The sequence below is a fragment of the Pongo abelii genome, chromosome 5 (assembly GCF_028885655.2).
Source record: "Pongo abelii isolate AG06213 chromosome 5, NHGRI_mPonAbe1-v2.0_pri, whole genome shotgun sequence".
NCBI classification, from domain to species: domain Eukaryota; kingdom Metazoa; phylum Chordata; class Mammalia; order Primates; family Hominidae; genus Pongo; species Pongo abelii.
The window spans coordinates 132412324-132428834 of NC_071990.2; the positions used below are offsets into that span (position 1 = coordinate 132412324).

A 16511-nucleotide genomic window follows, 5' to 3' on the forward strand; every position below is an offset into this window, starting at 1 on the left:
ACAAAATGCTCTTCTCATATTTGCTCCCATTTGCTTGAACTGGGAATGTGAACATCTTCCAGGACTCTACCTTCACCCCTCAACACCAGCAAGTCCAACAAGGTCCTTGTATATATTTCTAAATGTGGCCAGTTCTTTCCATTTCTAATTCTACCACCTCGCCTTGTGGAGATTTTCGCAGCCCTTAAGTACTCATACTTTGAATGCCCATATCAAATCATAGTCAACATTAGAATAAATTTGCATTTTACATTAAGTATAGTTATTTTCCAGCGGTTTTTGTTGTTGTTGTTGTTGTTGTTTGTTTTTGAGACACAGTCTCGCTCTGTCACCCAGGCTGGAGTGCAGTGGTGCAATCTCGGCTCACTGCAACCTCTGTTTCCTAGGTTCAAGCGATTCTCCTGCCTCAGCCTCCTGAGTAGCTGGGATTACAGGCATGTGCCACCACGCCTGGTTAATTCTTTGTATTTTTAGTAGAGATGGGGTTTCACCATGTTAGTCAGGCTGGTCTCAAACTCCTGACCTTGTGATCTGCCCTCCTTGGTCTCCTAAAGTGCTGTGGTTAGAGGTGTGAGCCACCACGCCTGGCCTCCAGCAGTTTTTTAATAAAAAAACCTCTAACAAGATTTAAATAATTTTCCCTTGGAAAGTATATGGCTATGATTAATTCTTTTGCTTACAATTATGATTTCTACACACCTATTATACATACTCAGAAATTTTGCAAAATGAAAAAATCTGACCTAGAAATGGCTTCAAATGTAATGCTATTAAAATTTGAATATCAAATTAAAAGTTATTAAATAAAGTTGACAAAATGCTGATTTTGCATACTTTTAAACACTTATTAATTTCAGCATGCAGTTTCTTGTATTTTGAAGCTGATACATTTATTCAGGTTTTAAACATCTAAGAAGCTTGTAGGCCCTGGCACAGAGCCCACGATACCAAATGGCTAACTGGCCTACTCCCACTAAAGGGAAGACCACCATCGCTTTCACCTGGACCATTCCTAGCCGGCCTGCCTGCTTCCTCGCTCAATCTAATTGTTCTCTTGCATCAAATGATTTTTTTTAAAAAGGTAACACTGTGCTCTTGCGTGCACATAAACCCACATAAACCCTTCAATGGTTTCCTAGAGCACACGGAATAAATAAAAACCACATTCTTCACCATGGGCTCCAAGGCCCTGCATGACCTGACCCAGGCTTACCTCTCCCGCCACTTCCTAAGCTCTGACTACACTTGCCTTCTTTCTGTTCCAGGAATGTATCCAGCTCTCCCTCGCCTTATAGCTTCATCGTTGCTGCCTCTGCCAGCTGGAACGCTTTATTATTAAATATCTCTTGTCCTTTCCTTGGCTGCCTCCTTCTCATCCTTCAAGTCTCAACTGACCTGGTTCCTCCTCAAATAGGCCTTCCTTTCCTGACGATCCTATCTAAGTAATGTCCCTGTTCATTATACTTTCCACCTTCAGGAAATCACTTGGTTCCTCAACCCCCAAATGTATCTTGGTTGTTGGTTCTCTTAAATGACTGATTTGTCTTCTTTGGGGTTTGATTTTCTAATCTCGGAGGAGACTCCCTGTCCTAAAACAGCTGTTCTACATTGATTTTCATTTTGATATTTGATCTTTAGATTGAATCCCGGTTTTCACTTGCTATGTAATCATAAGAGGATTTATTTTAACTTGCCAAAGTTTAAAGTGAGGCTAATATACCTAAATTATTCCAGCCTTACTTAAGAAGTAAACAGGAAAAAGAAAACACAATACATGAGGACTACAACAACAAATGGTATGTTGATAAGCAGCGGTAAAGAAAATAAAGCTCAGTGCCAGGTTACAGCCTAGCTTTGCTTTGGCAGAAAAAACGGAGACTATAAGCCCTAATCAAAGAGTTCACTGGCTGTCTGGTCATGTATTGGCATTAAAAGCCTCCTATTTTTCACAGTAACACAATAATCCTTTTGATGACTTACCCATCTGATGAATTACGGCCTCCAAAACACAAAGAGAAAAATAATGGATTACTGTGCCATGTTTGTTGTTTTTACTTGTAAAAATCATTGTTTTCAGATACAGACCTCCTGTAACCCTCTGCACTAACTACCCATACAAGATGGTGGATTTCCTTGAGCACAGTTTGTATACCTCAAAGAAAATGCTGTTTTACTGCTCTTTTTAAATGCCAAACTTTGCAATATAAGAGTTATACAGCCTCATAGTTTCAAACAAATGTTGAAAATAGATAGTGTTCCAGAAAGAGCAATGATTTCTCTCAGGGCACTAAACAACAGTGACTGTATTTATTCAGCACTTGTATAAATTCTCTGTGGCAAGGGGCAAGGCTTGGGAAATATTTACATGGGTTGGCACATTCTTCAGATTTACTTAGAAAAGTGCTCAGTTATTGAAGAGCTAAAAGATACTTTAGCAGTGATAGCACATTAACAATCAACTGAATTTAAATCATTTCCAGAATTCTGGAAATTTGTTTAAAGCACAGTTCACCATCCCCTTGCACATTTCAGGATTTAATAACTATATACCAAAATCCCAACCAACAAATCCTGGCAAATGTCTCTATGTGTCCACCTGCATTTGTTTTCCAAGTTTTTCTTCTAGGAAAAGCAGATGAAGGCAATCCATATGAATCCTTCACTATTAAGAAAGCTTTTTTATCTGTTAGCATTGTCTGATTTGTTTTACTCCAATTATTTAAAATATAAGTTGTTCGAGCTTATATTTCAGAAAAATATAAGTAATAAACAAGAAAAAGGGTTTCTGCTAATAACTAGTAGTAAAATACAATTTTCAAATTTAGTATTATTATTATATATATATTTTAGTTCAATCAACCAAAAATGTTGGAAAACTATTTCTTTGGGTAGAAAATTATCCATACTAATCATTTTCTATTACAAAGAAAGAATATTCCTTCATAAGGCATTCTAATATAAATTTAACCTTAGCTCTTTTATAGAAAATCTATTATTAACCCATTTTGGACCAGGTAATTTTTATATATATATATTTTTTTTCCATGTGTAGTTTATATAAAACTTATTTCATTTGTAGTTTATATAAAACGACAAAATGTAGCTAATTAGAATTCTAATAGAAAAAAATTCACATTTACACATATTTTCCCTTGGGCTAAAGAACAAACAAACACATTATATTTACTTTTTGTTAAAATGCTGTATTTAAAATGAATCCTTTGAAGCTACTAAAGCTTTCTCATAAGATGGAAAGTTTGGTAAGTTGTTTCACTCATGAAAATTTGCTGATGCAGGGAATGTTTTATGTTTGTCTGAATTAAGGTTCATATGCTACCATACAAAAAAACCCTTAGAATTACATTTTGCCATTAATTAACAGGTTCAGGAAACTGAACCAATAAAACACATCACGATCAAGAGAAATCAGTAAAACATATGTGTCCAACATCTCATAAATGAGAACTCTTTACAAATATTTGTGTGCACTGACAATACAGGTTGAGTATCCCTTAACTGAAATGTTTGGGACCAGAAGTGTTGCAGATTTCTAATATTTTTTGTATTTTGAAATATGCATTATATATACTTAGCAGCTGAACACCCCAAATCTGAACATATGAAATCTGAAATGCTCCAATAAGCATTTCCTTAGAGCATATGTCAGTGCTCAAAGACTTTCTGATTTTGGAGCATTTCAGATTTTGAGATATGGAATGTTCAATCTGTTTAAAAAAAAAAGTATGACAACTTCAAAAAAGAGTAAAAACTCTAAAACACAACAAAATTATTTTCTTGTAGGTGTAAGTAATAGCATTTTATTTACTCGGGAAAAAAATGGCTATCCCTGTAGGGTATTTCTGGTGGCTTTATTAACTGGATTAACATTTTCTGACCTCATGGGATTGGAGAAAGATGAATGAAAATCAAAATTATCATAAATGTGTTTACCTCCATCTAGACTCCTGGAGACCCGTTTACTAGAAGTGCGCTCAAAGTGTGGTGCTGGCCTGTCTATAAGGGTGCTGGCCTGGCGGGTCTGTGCTTGGGTGCGGCCACTATAGCGAAATTTGGACCCCAAGGTCAGGAACTTGGCTTTTGGTGGCTGCTCTGGAGAAACAAGCCTATAGGAGGAAGGAAAAAAAAAAAAAAAAAAAAAAAAAGGAGAGAAAGGGGAAGCAAAATTAGACTTTATGGATTTTTTTAAAAAAACTTTAAAGCTATGTACTTTCATATCTCATTTTAAGTATGATTACTCAGAAACTAAACTTTCTAAAGAACATTATTTATAAACCCTCCTACACACACAGCTTTATGACGGTGATGAGTAAATCCACATTCATGTATTCATGAATCAATGTTCTTCTCCACCTAAGCAAAGAAACAGCTGTTCTCAGTATATCAAAGGTTATTTATTTGTATTAGCTTAAATCATTTATATAAACACATCTGAATTTTTGCTTCTAGCTATAAGCGCCAAGTAACAATCCATTACCATTAGTAATTCTTAATATTTATGCCTATTTCTCCTGGGGAGAAAACATCTAACTCAGGAATCTGTTCCATTAAGTGATTCTTTCCCATGAAGAACACGCCACACAGTGGATCTGTAGAGATGGCTAACACTCCTTCTTGCCAGCACAATTCTACTGGTTAATCCCTGGGTTCATAAAGAATGAAATCAAACTTTCTTGATGTCAAATATTTCCAGGCTTATACAAAAGCATGTTTTTAGCAAATGGGCCAATCTTTTTGGCAGTTCAACTGAAATTATTTTGCTCTCTTTGATCAAAAGTTGACAAATATCTTAACAGAAACATAATCTCAGAGCTCTTAATTTATTAAATGGAAGACTTTTGTTGACAACTCGAAAACATGAAGAATTCCACCAAAACTTTTCCTATCATTTACTATGGAAGAGTGATTTCTTAAAGAACTCTATCATTTCAAGTATTTCTAGACCTTCTGTACAATTTTTTTAGAAATCACCTTCTGCAATAAAGAAAAAAAAAAAAGAATCCCTGTACAACACTCAGAATGGTGACAGGCTCTATTAAATGCTCCAAGCAAGGGTGTCAGCTTTATTTATTTCTTTATTTAATTTTTTGAGGAGTCTCGCTCTGTCACCCAGGCTAGAGTGCAGTGTTGCAATCTCGGCTCACTGCAACCTCTACCTCCTGGGTTCAAGTGATTCTCCTGCCTCAGCCTCCTGAGTAGCTGGGATTACAGAGGTACACGCCACCATGGCCAGCTAATTTTTGTATTTTTTTTAAGTAGAGACATGGTTTCACCACGTCAGGCTGGTCTCAAACTCCTGACCTTGTGATCCACCCGCCTCAGCCTCCCAATGTGCTGGGATTACAGGCATGAGCCACTGTGCCCGGCTGTATCAGTTTTATTATTACATTCTTGTTCCACTAATATCAATCTAGCTGATTGGCTATCAATTAATAGATCTGTTTATAGATGAATGGCTTCAATCTGCAAGCCACTGTAATTTTCTAAATAAATCATTTGTACCTTTTGTGATAAACTGAAACGGAATAAATTCCACTGATCTGATTCAAAGCAATCTATAGATAAAGTATGACTGGCCCTTTGTGTTAGATATATTCTTTTATATAGCTTTGTAAGCAACATTATGCAAGATTTAAAAATTTAAAACTGCTTTTGTTAACCATTATATTGAAAGTTTGCAGGAGCAAATTGGTCTACTTTTAAATTGGAGTCCATGGTACATTAGCAAAAATGAGGAGGCCTGAGGCTTTGCACAGCTAATGCATCTCGGAAACTCCTGCTACAAGAATACAAGAAGAGGACAGCACAGAGGTGAGGAATACAGGTCTCAGAATCAGGGGGCCCGGTCCCCATCTCTGCTCAGATGCCTGGCTGCTGTGCTCCTCCATAGGCACCAATCTCTAAGCATCAGTTGTCTTGCCTAGGGCGAGAAATAGACTACCACAATATAAAGCAATCAATTCTGTGTCTGACTCTAATAAATGTTCAATGAATGCTAGCACTTGTCATTTCTAAACAGATTATTGCTTTTTTTTTATCACTATGTGACAGGGAAAGCTGTTGTCTGCCCAGCTTGGACCTGTGTCATAAATGTCATCTACTAGCTTTATATGAGCTGGCTCATGTTGTCTGGAGGAGAAATTTGTTATGGCTACCAAGGAAAATTATAAAGTTTTCAAAGATATATATGATCAGTGTAACTTGAGGGATTCAAGTATATTTTATGAGTTATATTTCTCCTCGAAAATTAACATATTAGTCTTGAAAAACAGACATTAGTCAATTTAACTTCAAGAAAGAATCATTTGTGCCAGCTGATAATTCACATTAAAAATAGCAAACTGTGATACCAAACTAAGAATAATGATAATGGTGAAGATAAATCTTATGATATGCCAGAAATGGTTCTAAGTTGCTTCATGTGTGTTATCTCATTTAATTTTCAAAACAATCCTATGAGGTAGATACTAGTATTACTATCATATATGGATGATGGAAGTGAAGCAGAGAGGTTGGTAACTTATCACGGTCACACAGCTCGTATTTGGTAGAACAGTAGTAGACCATAAGTCCAGAGCAAAAACCTTAAAGATGAAGGATCTAGATACACAGCTAGCTAAACTGCAGTGGTAGAAAACTGAGGAAATGGAGAAAACAAAGATAAGCAAACTACATGTAAAAAATATGTCCTTGAAGAAAAGTATAAAAAGAGATAAGATATAAGCTAAAGATAGTTAGATGATCAAAGATTTTATATATAAAATCTTATATAACCATATATACATATTTGTTGTTGTTTTTTAAAGAGCAAGATGTGGACATATTTTTTAAAGAGCAAGATGTGGACATATTTATTGGCCAAAGAAGCTAAAGGTACCCACTAGAGAATAAATAATTTACAAAGCAGGATACTTTATGAGGCACAAAATGAGGGATCAAAGCAGAGGAATGATTATCTCCTCCTTGAGACAGGAGAAGGGAGAAAGAATGAATGGGAGGAGAGAGGAGCAATGCTTCATTAAAGGCAAAAGGGAAGAAGGGAAGTTGCATGAAACCAAGAACACTCATGCACAGCCTCTTCTTTCAGTGACCGGCACAGTGGAGGGCATCAGAAGAGGAAGCAGGGGTGCCTAGGGACTCACGAGGACAATGAGCATTTGGAGTGGCAAAGGAAGTCAAAGGACAAATTGCTTGCCTAGCAGCACTGAGGATCCAGCTCATGCTGGAAATTATTTATCTGTAATAGCACTAATCCATAGAGTTGTGCTATTTTTTGTCATATAGAGTAACTGCATGTGTCACAACAGTTGTACTATTTTTAAGGTAGCACTTGGACAGCACAGGTCCAAAAGTGGTGAGGTCAGGACACAGGACTAATCCAGGACTAGCAGACAGAGAAGGTAAACGTGCAAAGAGGAGAGTAGTTTGAGGGGGTCAGAACACCCTGACAAAGCAGTCAGACCACAGGGTTCAAGTTGGTTTGGGAAAGAAGTTAAGTCAGGAGGCAGCTGATGAGAATATCGAAGTGAAACCTAAGAGGAGGGATAGTGGAAAGAAGAATGGTTGCAGGCATAAGGCAGTGTGGCTGTGGTGGAAGGAAAGGTGGTTAGAGTCAGAAAGTGGAGCTCTAGACTGCTGCAGGGGCAGCTCAGTTCTAAATGACAATGAATGGACAGAAATGGACCTGGGAGGGACTGCAGACAAAGGAGATGAGGCAAGGAGGGGACAAAAGAGTTCAAAGACGGGGTTAATGCATCTGCCACATTCCCTACCACTACCACCTCCTAATTCACAGAGGTTACTAAAAGCAATACCAAGCTGTTTTCTTTCTTTCTTAGAAAAAGAGAGAGATGGAGTCTCAGTATATTCCCCAGGCTGGTCTCAAACTCCTGGGGTCAAGTGATCCTACCACCTCAGCCTCCTGAGTCAGTGGAATTACAGGCATGTGCAATCATGCCCGGCTTCCAAGCTGTTTTCCTAAAATTACCTGTAGAAAGTATGATGCTCCACGCACACTTTCCATAGTCTTTTTGCCGCCCGGTGGTTTGGCAGTTTGAATCCAATGGTACTCTCAAACTGTTCCAGCTGGAATAAATCCGTAAAACAAATCAGCACATTTCCTTAAGAACTGACTAGAAGTTACTGAAAAGCATGGATTCAGATGTTTCTGTTAGAAGCAATTATTCTTCTCAAAAAAGGTAAATATTATATATCTAATATAATCATATAAAGATGAATTTCATAGACTGCAATACTATTTTCTACAAAAAGCAAGTAACAACGGCTCACATAAACCAACTATCCTTCAATGTTCACTAAAACTCATCTTATTGCTTTCCTAATGATCACAACTTAATTGATTCAACAAGAAAAAATGAGCCCATACCTTATCACATTTTCTTTTTCGTAAAAAGCGTGATGGTTGCTTTTTTAAAAAACAGACCAGACATATATATACTGCAATTTTACCATTAAGAACCCTGATCTTTTACAATGGAAGAATAAACAGTTTATTTTCTTAAAATTTTAGAATTAATAGAATTTTTAAATTCATGGTTGCAAACAGACCGACTAACAACAACTGATTAGAAATGTCTTTGCTTACCTCTGCTGGTCTGACTTTAATGTAGAAGTTACTGCGTTTATAGGAAATTTTTAAGATTTTCGGCCAAGCAAAACGATTGATTCGCAGTCTGTCTTTGTAAATGAGAAGTCCATTAGCACACACGCCCAGCTTGATGTCCACACCTTCTGAGTCCTGCCAAGCATAACCCAATTAACCATGGTTAAGAGCTGTGAAAGTTATACAAATCAAGAAGCTAATTAGCTCCCTCAAATCACGATCAGGAATGCCAGTTTAACAGGTTTGTATTTAAAGTTTAGTGACAGTACGCACGTTAATGAAAACTACGGCGCACACACGTACATGTTAAATTTATTCATCTTCAGGGATCAGGTGTGATTTGCCGAAGAGTTATGGCAATGTGACTATAAGACACAGTGTCCTTCAAAAGGCATAATGCATATGTTCTCAAGCTCCACTGTAGAAGCTAACAGAGAAGAAAGGAAGCAGAACTAGAGATCCTGAAGATATGGGAAATAAAATGAGCTTTTCCTGTAGGCTAGTCCAGCCTCAGGGACAGTCTTTTGGCCTACCCTAAGATGTGTTCAACCGTTTTCCTTTAGGTGCATTTACCTCAGATGGATTACCCTAGCTAACAGCTCTTAAAATTATGCCAATATTTTGCAAAACACCAATCCCTCGCAGATAATTTCTCTTCCAGGCTGACAGTGCTGAAATCTCTGAATTCTTTCAAGCAGTTTTTCATTAACTTAGAATGCTGACATCCAGTTCTCATTAGGCATTCCTTTGGCTGGCATGTTTCAAAGGACTGCAGACTATTCTTGAAGTTATTAATAGTTTTCTTTCCCTAGAGCTTTAATTTGGAATCGATGACAATCTAGAATAATCACAGGCCTAAACTATGTTTTAAAAACCAAACAAATTTACAGACAAAAGTGAAAACCTGTCTCCTCACATTTCAAGTAGTGAAGATCTAAGATGCATGTATTCAAAATATACAAATTATTGTTTATCTCTAAGAGGAGAACTGGCTCTCATTCAACATATGTAAAATTGAAGACTACCGCTCAAAGATATTCACATTTTCAGAAATCACAAACAATACGAAACAAATTCTCACAAAAAATGCTGCAACAAACCCCATATTTAGTTTAACTCCCAATTTAATAAAAGGACATTTTGTCTATCTTATTACTCAGAACATTTTGATACCATTTAAATCAGTTTTTTATAAATAAAAGTATAGTATTAGCTAATTGATGCCAGTTGCTTTTCTCTGCTGTGACACTTGAGTAATTCATATACACTAATAAAATTACATTAGACCAACTTGAGCCATTTTAAAAAATCCAATCAATTGCTTTACTCACCCTTATCTTGGCAGCCACAACTCTCTCTAGGAATAGACTAAAAAGCTGGGGTGAATCAGGCACAGGTGCCCAAGCAACTTGGCACCAGACCCCATGGTGTGTTTGCCAAAACCATCACTGCCCATGGCCACGGGGAGCAAGGCAGAAGATTGCCCGAGACGGCATGTTCTCACCACAAGTGGGGAGGGAACCCGCATTTGAAACATTGAATGAGCCATCTCTAGTCTGAAGCAATCTTTGGAAAGGACAAGGAAGCTATTTTATCTGACTTAAAAATAGACACAACTCAGATTCAAGTAAATCAGTTGATTTTTGTTGTTCTATATAATTATTTTAGAATTACCAGTATTTGTGTGAATAGAAACAACAGATGAAGGGTAGGAAGTGAAAGAGGAAAAGGCAGGCCTTGATCCTTCACATGTAAGTTATGCCACATGGTATCAAAATCAGAAAAATAAACTAAGGGAAAGGAGCACATTCTCTGCATTGCTCACTGCCCCATACGGAGATGGCTGGCTTTCAAATGAGTTCAGTATAAAGGGAGTTCTCGCAAAGGATCGGGAGAGGAAGGAAAGGGAGGTCAGAGTGTTTAATACCCAGATTCCCTCCCTACGTGGTCACCTCAGGCTGACTATGTCCCTCTGACAATGGCTCCCCACAAGACGGCCCTCTCCACACATATCTCTCTTTGGGAGTTTTGGAAATCACTCTGCCCTCCCTCCTTCAGACAGACCTAGAGAGATTAAGATAGCTGCAGATATCAGCCTGGGGCTACCACGGGTGTCCTGCTTCTCTTACGGTTTCTCTGCACCTTTGTTGAGATTCCTTTTATTTAACACTCTCCAACTCATCCTACATGAATATGACATTACAAACTCTTCTAATTAAAAAAAAAAATCTGATTTTAAGGCAATGAAAAACAAAGACACAAAACTTTAAATGACATGAAATATGAAAAGTTCTTTTAAACTGCCACATATATTCTTCTCAATAAGCCACAAATATCTTGCTTATCAAATATTATCTAAGGAGTCTATCGGATGATAAACAGAATGAAGGTTATCTTGAATTTTTTTAGTGTTCTGCTCCTAACTACACAGCAAAAAAGAATATTATACTTAGAACAGAGTCCACAATTTCTTACTTTTCTAAGAGACAACATTAAAAAACAAGAATCCTGAAACCTTACATACAGCATTGCCATTTAAGAATTGGTTTCTAACTAACGATCAACAAAGTAAAGATGCAAGATTTACATGTGGTAAGAATGGCAGGGTCTAGAGGAGGAGAGGTTTGGGAGGTCTTTTTGGTCCCAAACTTATTTTTTCCTTCCTCCCTATTTCTGTTTCTTGGCTAACCTAGCCTGTCCCCATTACATAGAAAATGATCTGAAAAACACTGGAGTGTTAAGACAATCTGTTTCACCTCCTACTAGGATTTGCCAGACGGTATCAGGCAGACAGACCATTTAACAATACATGGTTTTAAACAAGTCATTCTCTGCACTGTTTTATGTAGCTGTAAAATTAAAAAACATTCAAACTTTAAATGAGATGGTATACTTGTAAAAAATGAGATGGTATGAAAGTACTTTTTAAAATTAACGGCATACAGCATCTAGTGGTTAAAAATGATGCTGCCAGAGACTACTTACTGACAGAAAAATCTTATAATATTAAATTAAAAAAAAAAAACTAACAAAAATGATGCTCATAGTATGACCCCAGTTTTAGAAGGCATGTGAATTCAACTGCCCAGAGATCTAAAAAAAAAAAAAAAGAAAAGAAAAAATGTATTAAGAGTGCTTATTTCTGCATAAAAAGATTTAAGTGATCTTTATTTTCTTCTGTTTGTCTCTGTTTTCTATGATGAACATGTATTAGTTTTGTAATAAAGAAAAATATTTAAATAAAGGAAGCCACTGAGGAGAAAAAAAGTGCTTTGTAAATATGAAGTATGATTAATAACACAAATGCAAGAATTATTAATCAGAGGCCTAGGGAGGAAAGACATCTTTGTGTGGGGAGCTTTCCTAGAGATTTCTCAAATCATATAATCTGGGCTTCTAAACAACATCTACAGATTGGCAGGGTCTTTTAAAAGCAGGCAACCATAAGGAAATGTTGACTCTGGACATATTTGTTAAAACCAAATTCATATTTCACCTTGCCTGTCATTCTCCTCCTCGACTCTTCCCACTACATAATCATCTAAACTAGAACCATGATGTAAGTGATATTGTTACTGGCAACCAACTATAGCGATGTGCGCTTACACATTTCACTTTTTGACTTATTTCTTTATGAACAGGATTTGTCTATTCATAACTCATACCCTGTGACTCTCATTAGTATACCGGAACATTTATGCTTGCAAAATATGTTATGTTACTACTGCCTAATTTATCGTGTAAAGTGGCCTATGAAGTTCTGTTGTGTTTTATGTTTCTCAAATCCCCCCTTAAAAACGTAAATAAATGTCTTTTAAATAACTTTTAAAATTATTTTTTCGAGCATTATATTTTTGAGATTTTGATCTTTTGGGATTATGGTGTTCAGGATTATGATTGGCTTCCCATGTCCCCATTGTCCCACTCTTTTACCTTCTTTCATATTAGACTGAAGGTGCTTTATCACCCAGAGCCTGGGCCCACCTACATTATCTTTCACAAAGTACAAAACACACCTACAGGGAAAAGACCAACTCTAGGGCTCCTTCATCACACAGAAGCTTTTTGGAAAGTGGTCCCATGCTGCTTTTGCCCTTTTATGGTTGCTAAGGTCTGCTCTCCTCTCCCAAGACAGAGGTGGGAGAGGGAACTGGGACAGACACAGCACTTGGCCTAGCAGAAGCTGCAATGCAGAATAAACCAGGATAAGCGGTGAAAAAAAAAAAGGCTGACAAGGTGTGTCACAGAAAGTACCTAAGAAAGGGCATTAATTAAAAAGACTGGGAAAAGAAGTGGTAGAGAGAGAATACATGGTCCCTCCCACAACCAAACACCCCATAATTAGTCACCAAGGAAATATTCCAGAGACCCTCAATTGAAGGCAAATATCCTTTTCCCAAAAATAAGCTGTGCTATCCTGAAACTGGAGCCCTCTCAAAACTTCAGTCAACAGACTGCTATGATGCTACTCCCCGTTACATTTACAGTACCTTGGCATGATGTAGGTCAACACCGTACATGGAAAGCCTCTTTGCATTTTCTAAGAACTGGGAATCAGCTTGTGCTGGAGATAAGCCCCTGAGAATCAAAAGAAACAGGATTATCTTATTAATGGATGCAGAGCAAATGTAGTCAGAATGGGAGGAGTGTCTGCGCTCAGAGGGTTTGGAGGAGAGAAAGAAACCCAGCCAAGTTTGCAGAAAAGTAGGAAATGGTAAGAAAACAACTCTCAACCTCTAACATTTTTCCCTTAATATCCTATAATCTAAACCTGCTAAACTGCATGGAGGTATACCTCCACTCTTACCCATTTTATCTTAAAAAGTTGCTTTTGATTATTTCCACTGAGGAAAAAAGCCCCAGCAATAGAGTACAACATAAGTACTGGAGAATAAAAAATAGTGATCTCATCTTTCTGTGATAAACACATTCTTACTCCTTCATTTTATTTCACTAGAGTTGATCATAATAAAGATTGAAACTACTTGTATTTGATTTTATACCTATGATAGGTAACACAAATCACATTCTGTCCATACTAAAATTATTTCCATTCCTATCTATATGCCCAACTAAATAAACTTTAAGCTCCTAAAGAGCAAGATCATGTCCCATTAATTTTCACATTCCCCATGGCATGTCAGTACCTGATATTTCATACTAGAATTATACAACGTCTATTGAGTAGAATTTAAGTAAATTAACAAGAAAACATTTAGAGTCAAATACCATATTGTTTTTTTAAAGAAAAATCAATGAATGTGGCCTGTTTAAAAACCTAATTTTTGAAAATTCCTTTCAGATCACTTTAGTAAATATTTAATAAAACTGTAATTTTGCAATATAGAATAAATTATCATTTTGTAGCTAGCGTTATAAAAATTTGTGTAAAAAGTCCATTTTCTTTTCACACACATATAAATGTTCTCGAAGCACAATATGGTATTGATGTAATGTCAGTAATCTTAGCTAAACCAACGGGTCATCTTCCAGTGGAACCACCTGTACATTTCAGTTACTATTCCTACGTCCATCACCACCTACGCTGGTAATTCAAATCCCAATGCCTCCTTATCTCCCTAGCTTTCTTACCACATATAGTAATAAGGACAATTATAAGGCAGAAGAAATATAAAGTAAATGTCAAATAAGTATGTGGGCATGTTTGTCTCCAATGTGTATGTGTTACGGGGATAGGCAGAAGAAGGTGTCATGTAGAAAAGCACATTTTTCCAATACATGAAAACATACAGTCTCACGAGCATAGTTTCTCACACGATAGTTATAAAAATAATGAAAGGATACCTCAAGGGCTCCACGTTGCCTTGATTAGTGCTAAGTGAAACTCCAAAAGGAAAAATTGGATAAGCCTGTAAATCGCGCTCAAATGTCTAGTAAGTGCTACAAGAGAAGCTATTTAAATCTACCATGGCCATTCTCTCCAGTAAGCAAGGCAACAGACCTGTGGGTTTTGTGCAGCTCTGCCACCTTCTCTTCCAGCTCCTTAGTCTGAGTAGGGGCAAACTGGAATTCACTGAGGTCGATGCTGCCATGTTCTTCTGGGTCATAGTCACCAAGTTCAGCCTGCAGGGTGTAGGATCCCAGGAGAGCATGAGTCACAAAAGAGCAGGGCAGGCGGCCAGAGGCAATGTCCTGCCGGAGCTGAAGGCACAAGAAGTATCTGCGAGGAGCAGAGGGAGAAAGGGGTCAGAGGAGAACCATTAGGTGAGATTGGAGCACTCACAGTCCTTAAAAGCTAATATCCCTTTGAAAACAAATATACAATATAGGCACTCTTCATATCCACAGCAAAAATCATCTTCTCTAATAAAAAGCCTCAACTTGTTCCTTGGGCTTCTAAACTTGTGGCTTATTTATAGAAACTGAGTCCAGAAGGCTAATTTATATGTGTGTGTATATATATATGATTACTATGAAGAGTTTTGTAACCGAAGTAAAAATTTCAATCACTTAAACTGTCTCCTTGGATTTCAAACTATAATAAAAATTAGCACGCCCCTCAAAAGATGTAAAGATTAATAGATTAAAAAAAAAACTAGTCTTAATCATTTGTAAGAAAAGCTAAGGTCACCCACCCTTTATCATCTTGACATTTCTTCTTTTCCAGAAACACCTTTAACAACAGTTATTGGTAAATCTCTACTTTGAAGCCCTTACTTGTCCACTTACCCCATCTAAAGCAGTAGCTAGCTCAGTTTAGTGGAAAAGGCCTGGGCTTTGAAGCCAGGAAGACCTGACTCTATATGACCTTGAGCAAGTTAATTTACTTGCCTAAGGGTAACTTCCCACCTGTAAGACGCTAAGAACTCTACCTCCCTTTGAAGATGAGCATGAACATTAGATAATATAAATAAAATATCTGGCACATGCTTAAGAATCAATAACTAGTAGCTATAATAATTAGTGGCTATAATAATGTTTCTCACTCAATGTTCCATGTGGCTCACTACAGTTATAAAAGAATTTCCATTTTCCATGAAATAAAATGCAGAAACACGTGATATACACTGTGTGGGTTCCCCCCCCCTTTTAAGCCCCACTATCAATTCCTCTTGGTAACATTTTAAAATGTGATTTCTACTCTCTAATTTCATCATTTGCTATGGTCACCACAGATCCTCCCAAATCAACAGCAGAGTCCTCATTCTTTAAGACCTTTTAGAGACTGGCATTCATACTGGCCGCTGGCCATCTTAGTCCTGTGGACACTTGCCTGGCCTGGGTTTTAGGGGCCAATCCTCTTCCTGCTCTCTACCCTACACAATCAAATGGGGAGTGCTGGCCTCTGGTCCAGGCCTTGTTGTTACTGGGTCAGAGAGTACAACTCAGCACATGGGGCCAGGTCAGTTCAGAACCTGGATTACCAGCCAAATACATCATCAGGCAGGGCAGGGACTCTGTTTATCATCACTATAGTCCCACCAGTTACTAGAGGGCTTGCCACATGACAGGTGCTTGGTAATTGAGAGACTAAAAGTCTTCTTGCTATCACTACAGTATTTGGAGTATTTTATGCCTTGCAGAAGTTCTCCTTTTAAGGAGGATTATATGTTTCCTTGACCCATAGAAAAACATAAGCGTAACTGTACATACTTCAGAAAACTGAATTTTCAACCATGGGTCCAGGTTATCCTCAAATTCTCTAATCAACAACAGTGATAGTTCTCCACATTTTATGGAAGTTTTAGAACCTAAACACAAAGATTCCATCTTGTTGCTTCCTTTTATATTATTGTCTCTGCTTTTCACATTAGTCCTTTCCTCTGTTTTCAAAGCCTAAGTCTAAACCCTAAAAACTTCAAACAAAAAATGGCATGAGCTTCCTGATTTACCCAACTGTACCTTCATA

The 16511-nt window shown here is 37.3% G+C and overlaps 1 protein-coding gene across 32 annotated transcripts in view; it reads right to left on the reverse strand.

The window, feature by feature from the left end:
* The window catches only part of EPB41L2 (erythrocyte membrane protein band 4.1 like 2), a 223396-nt gene that overhangs the window by 46560 nt on the left and 160325 nt on the right, over positions 1-16511 (reverse strand). For all 32 annotated transcript variants that reach the window (XM_063724618.1, NM_001377040.1, XM_009242249.4 and 29 more), the window contains 5 exon segments: positions 14604-14822; positions 13132-13219; positions 8624-8776; positions 8006-8103; positions 3952-4124 (listed from right to left, as the gene is read on the reverse strand). In XM_063724618.1, the coding sequence (XP_063580688.1) occupies positions 3952-4124; positions 8006-8103; positions 8624-8776; positions 13132-13219; positions 14604-14822 (731 nt within the window).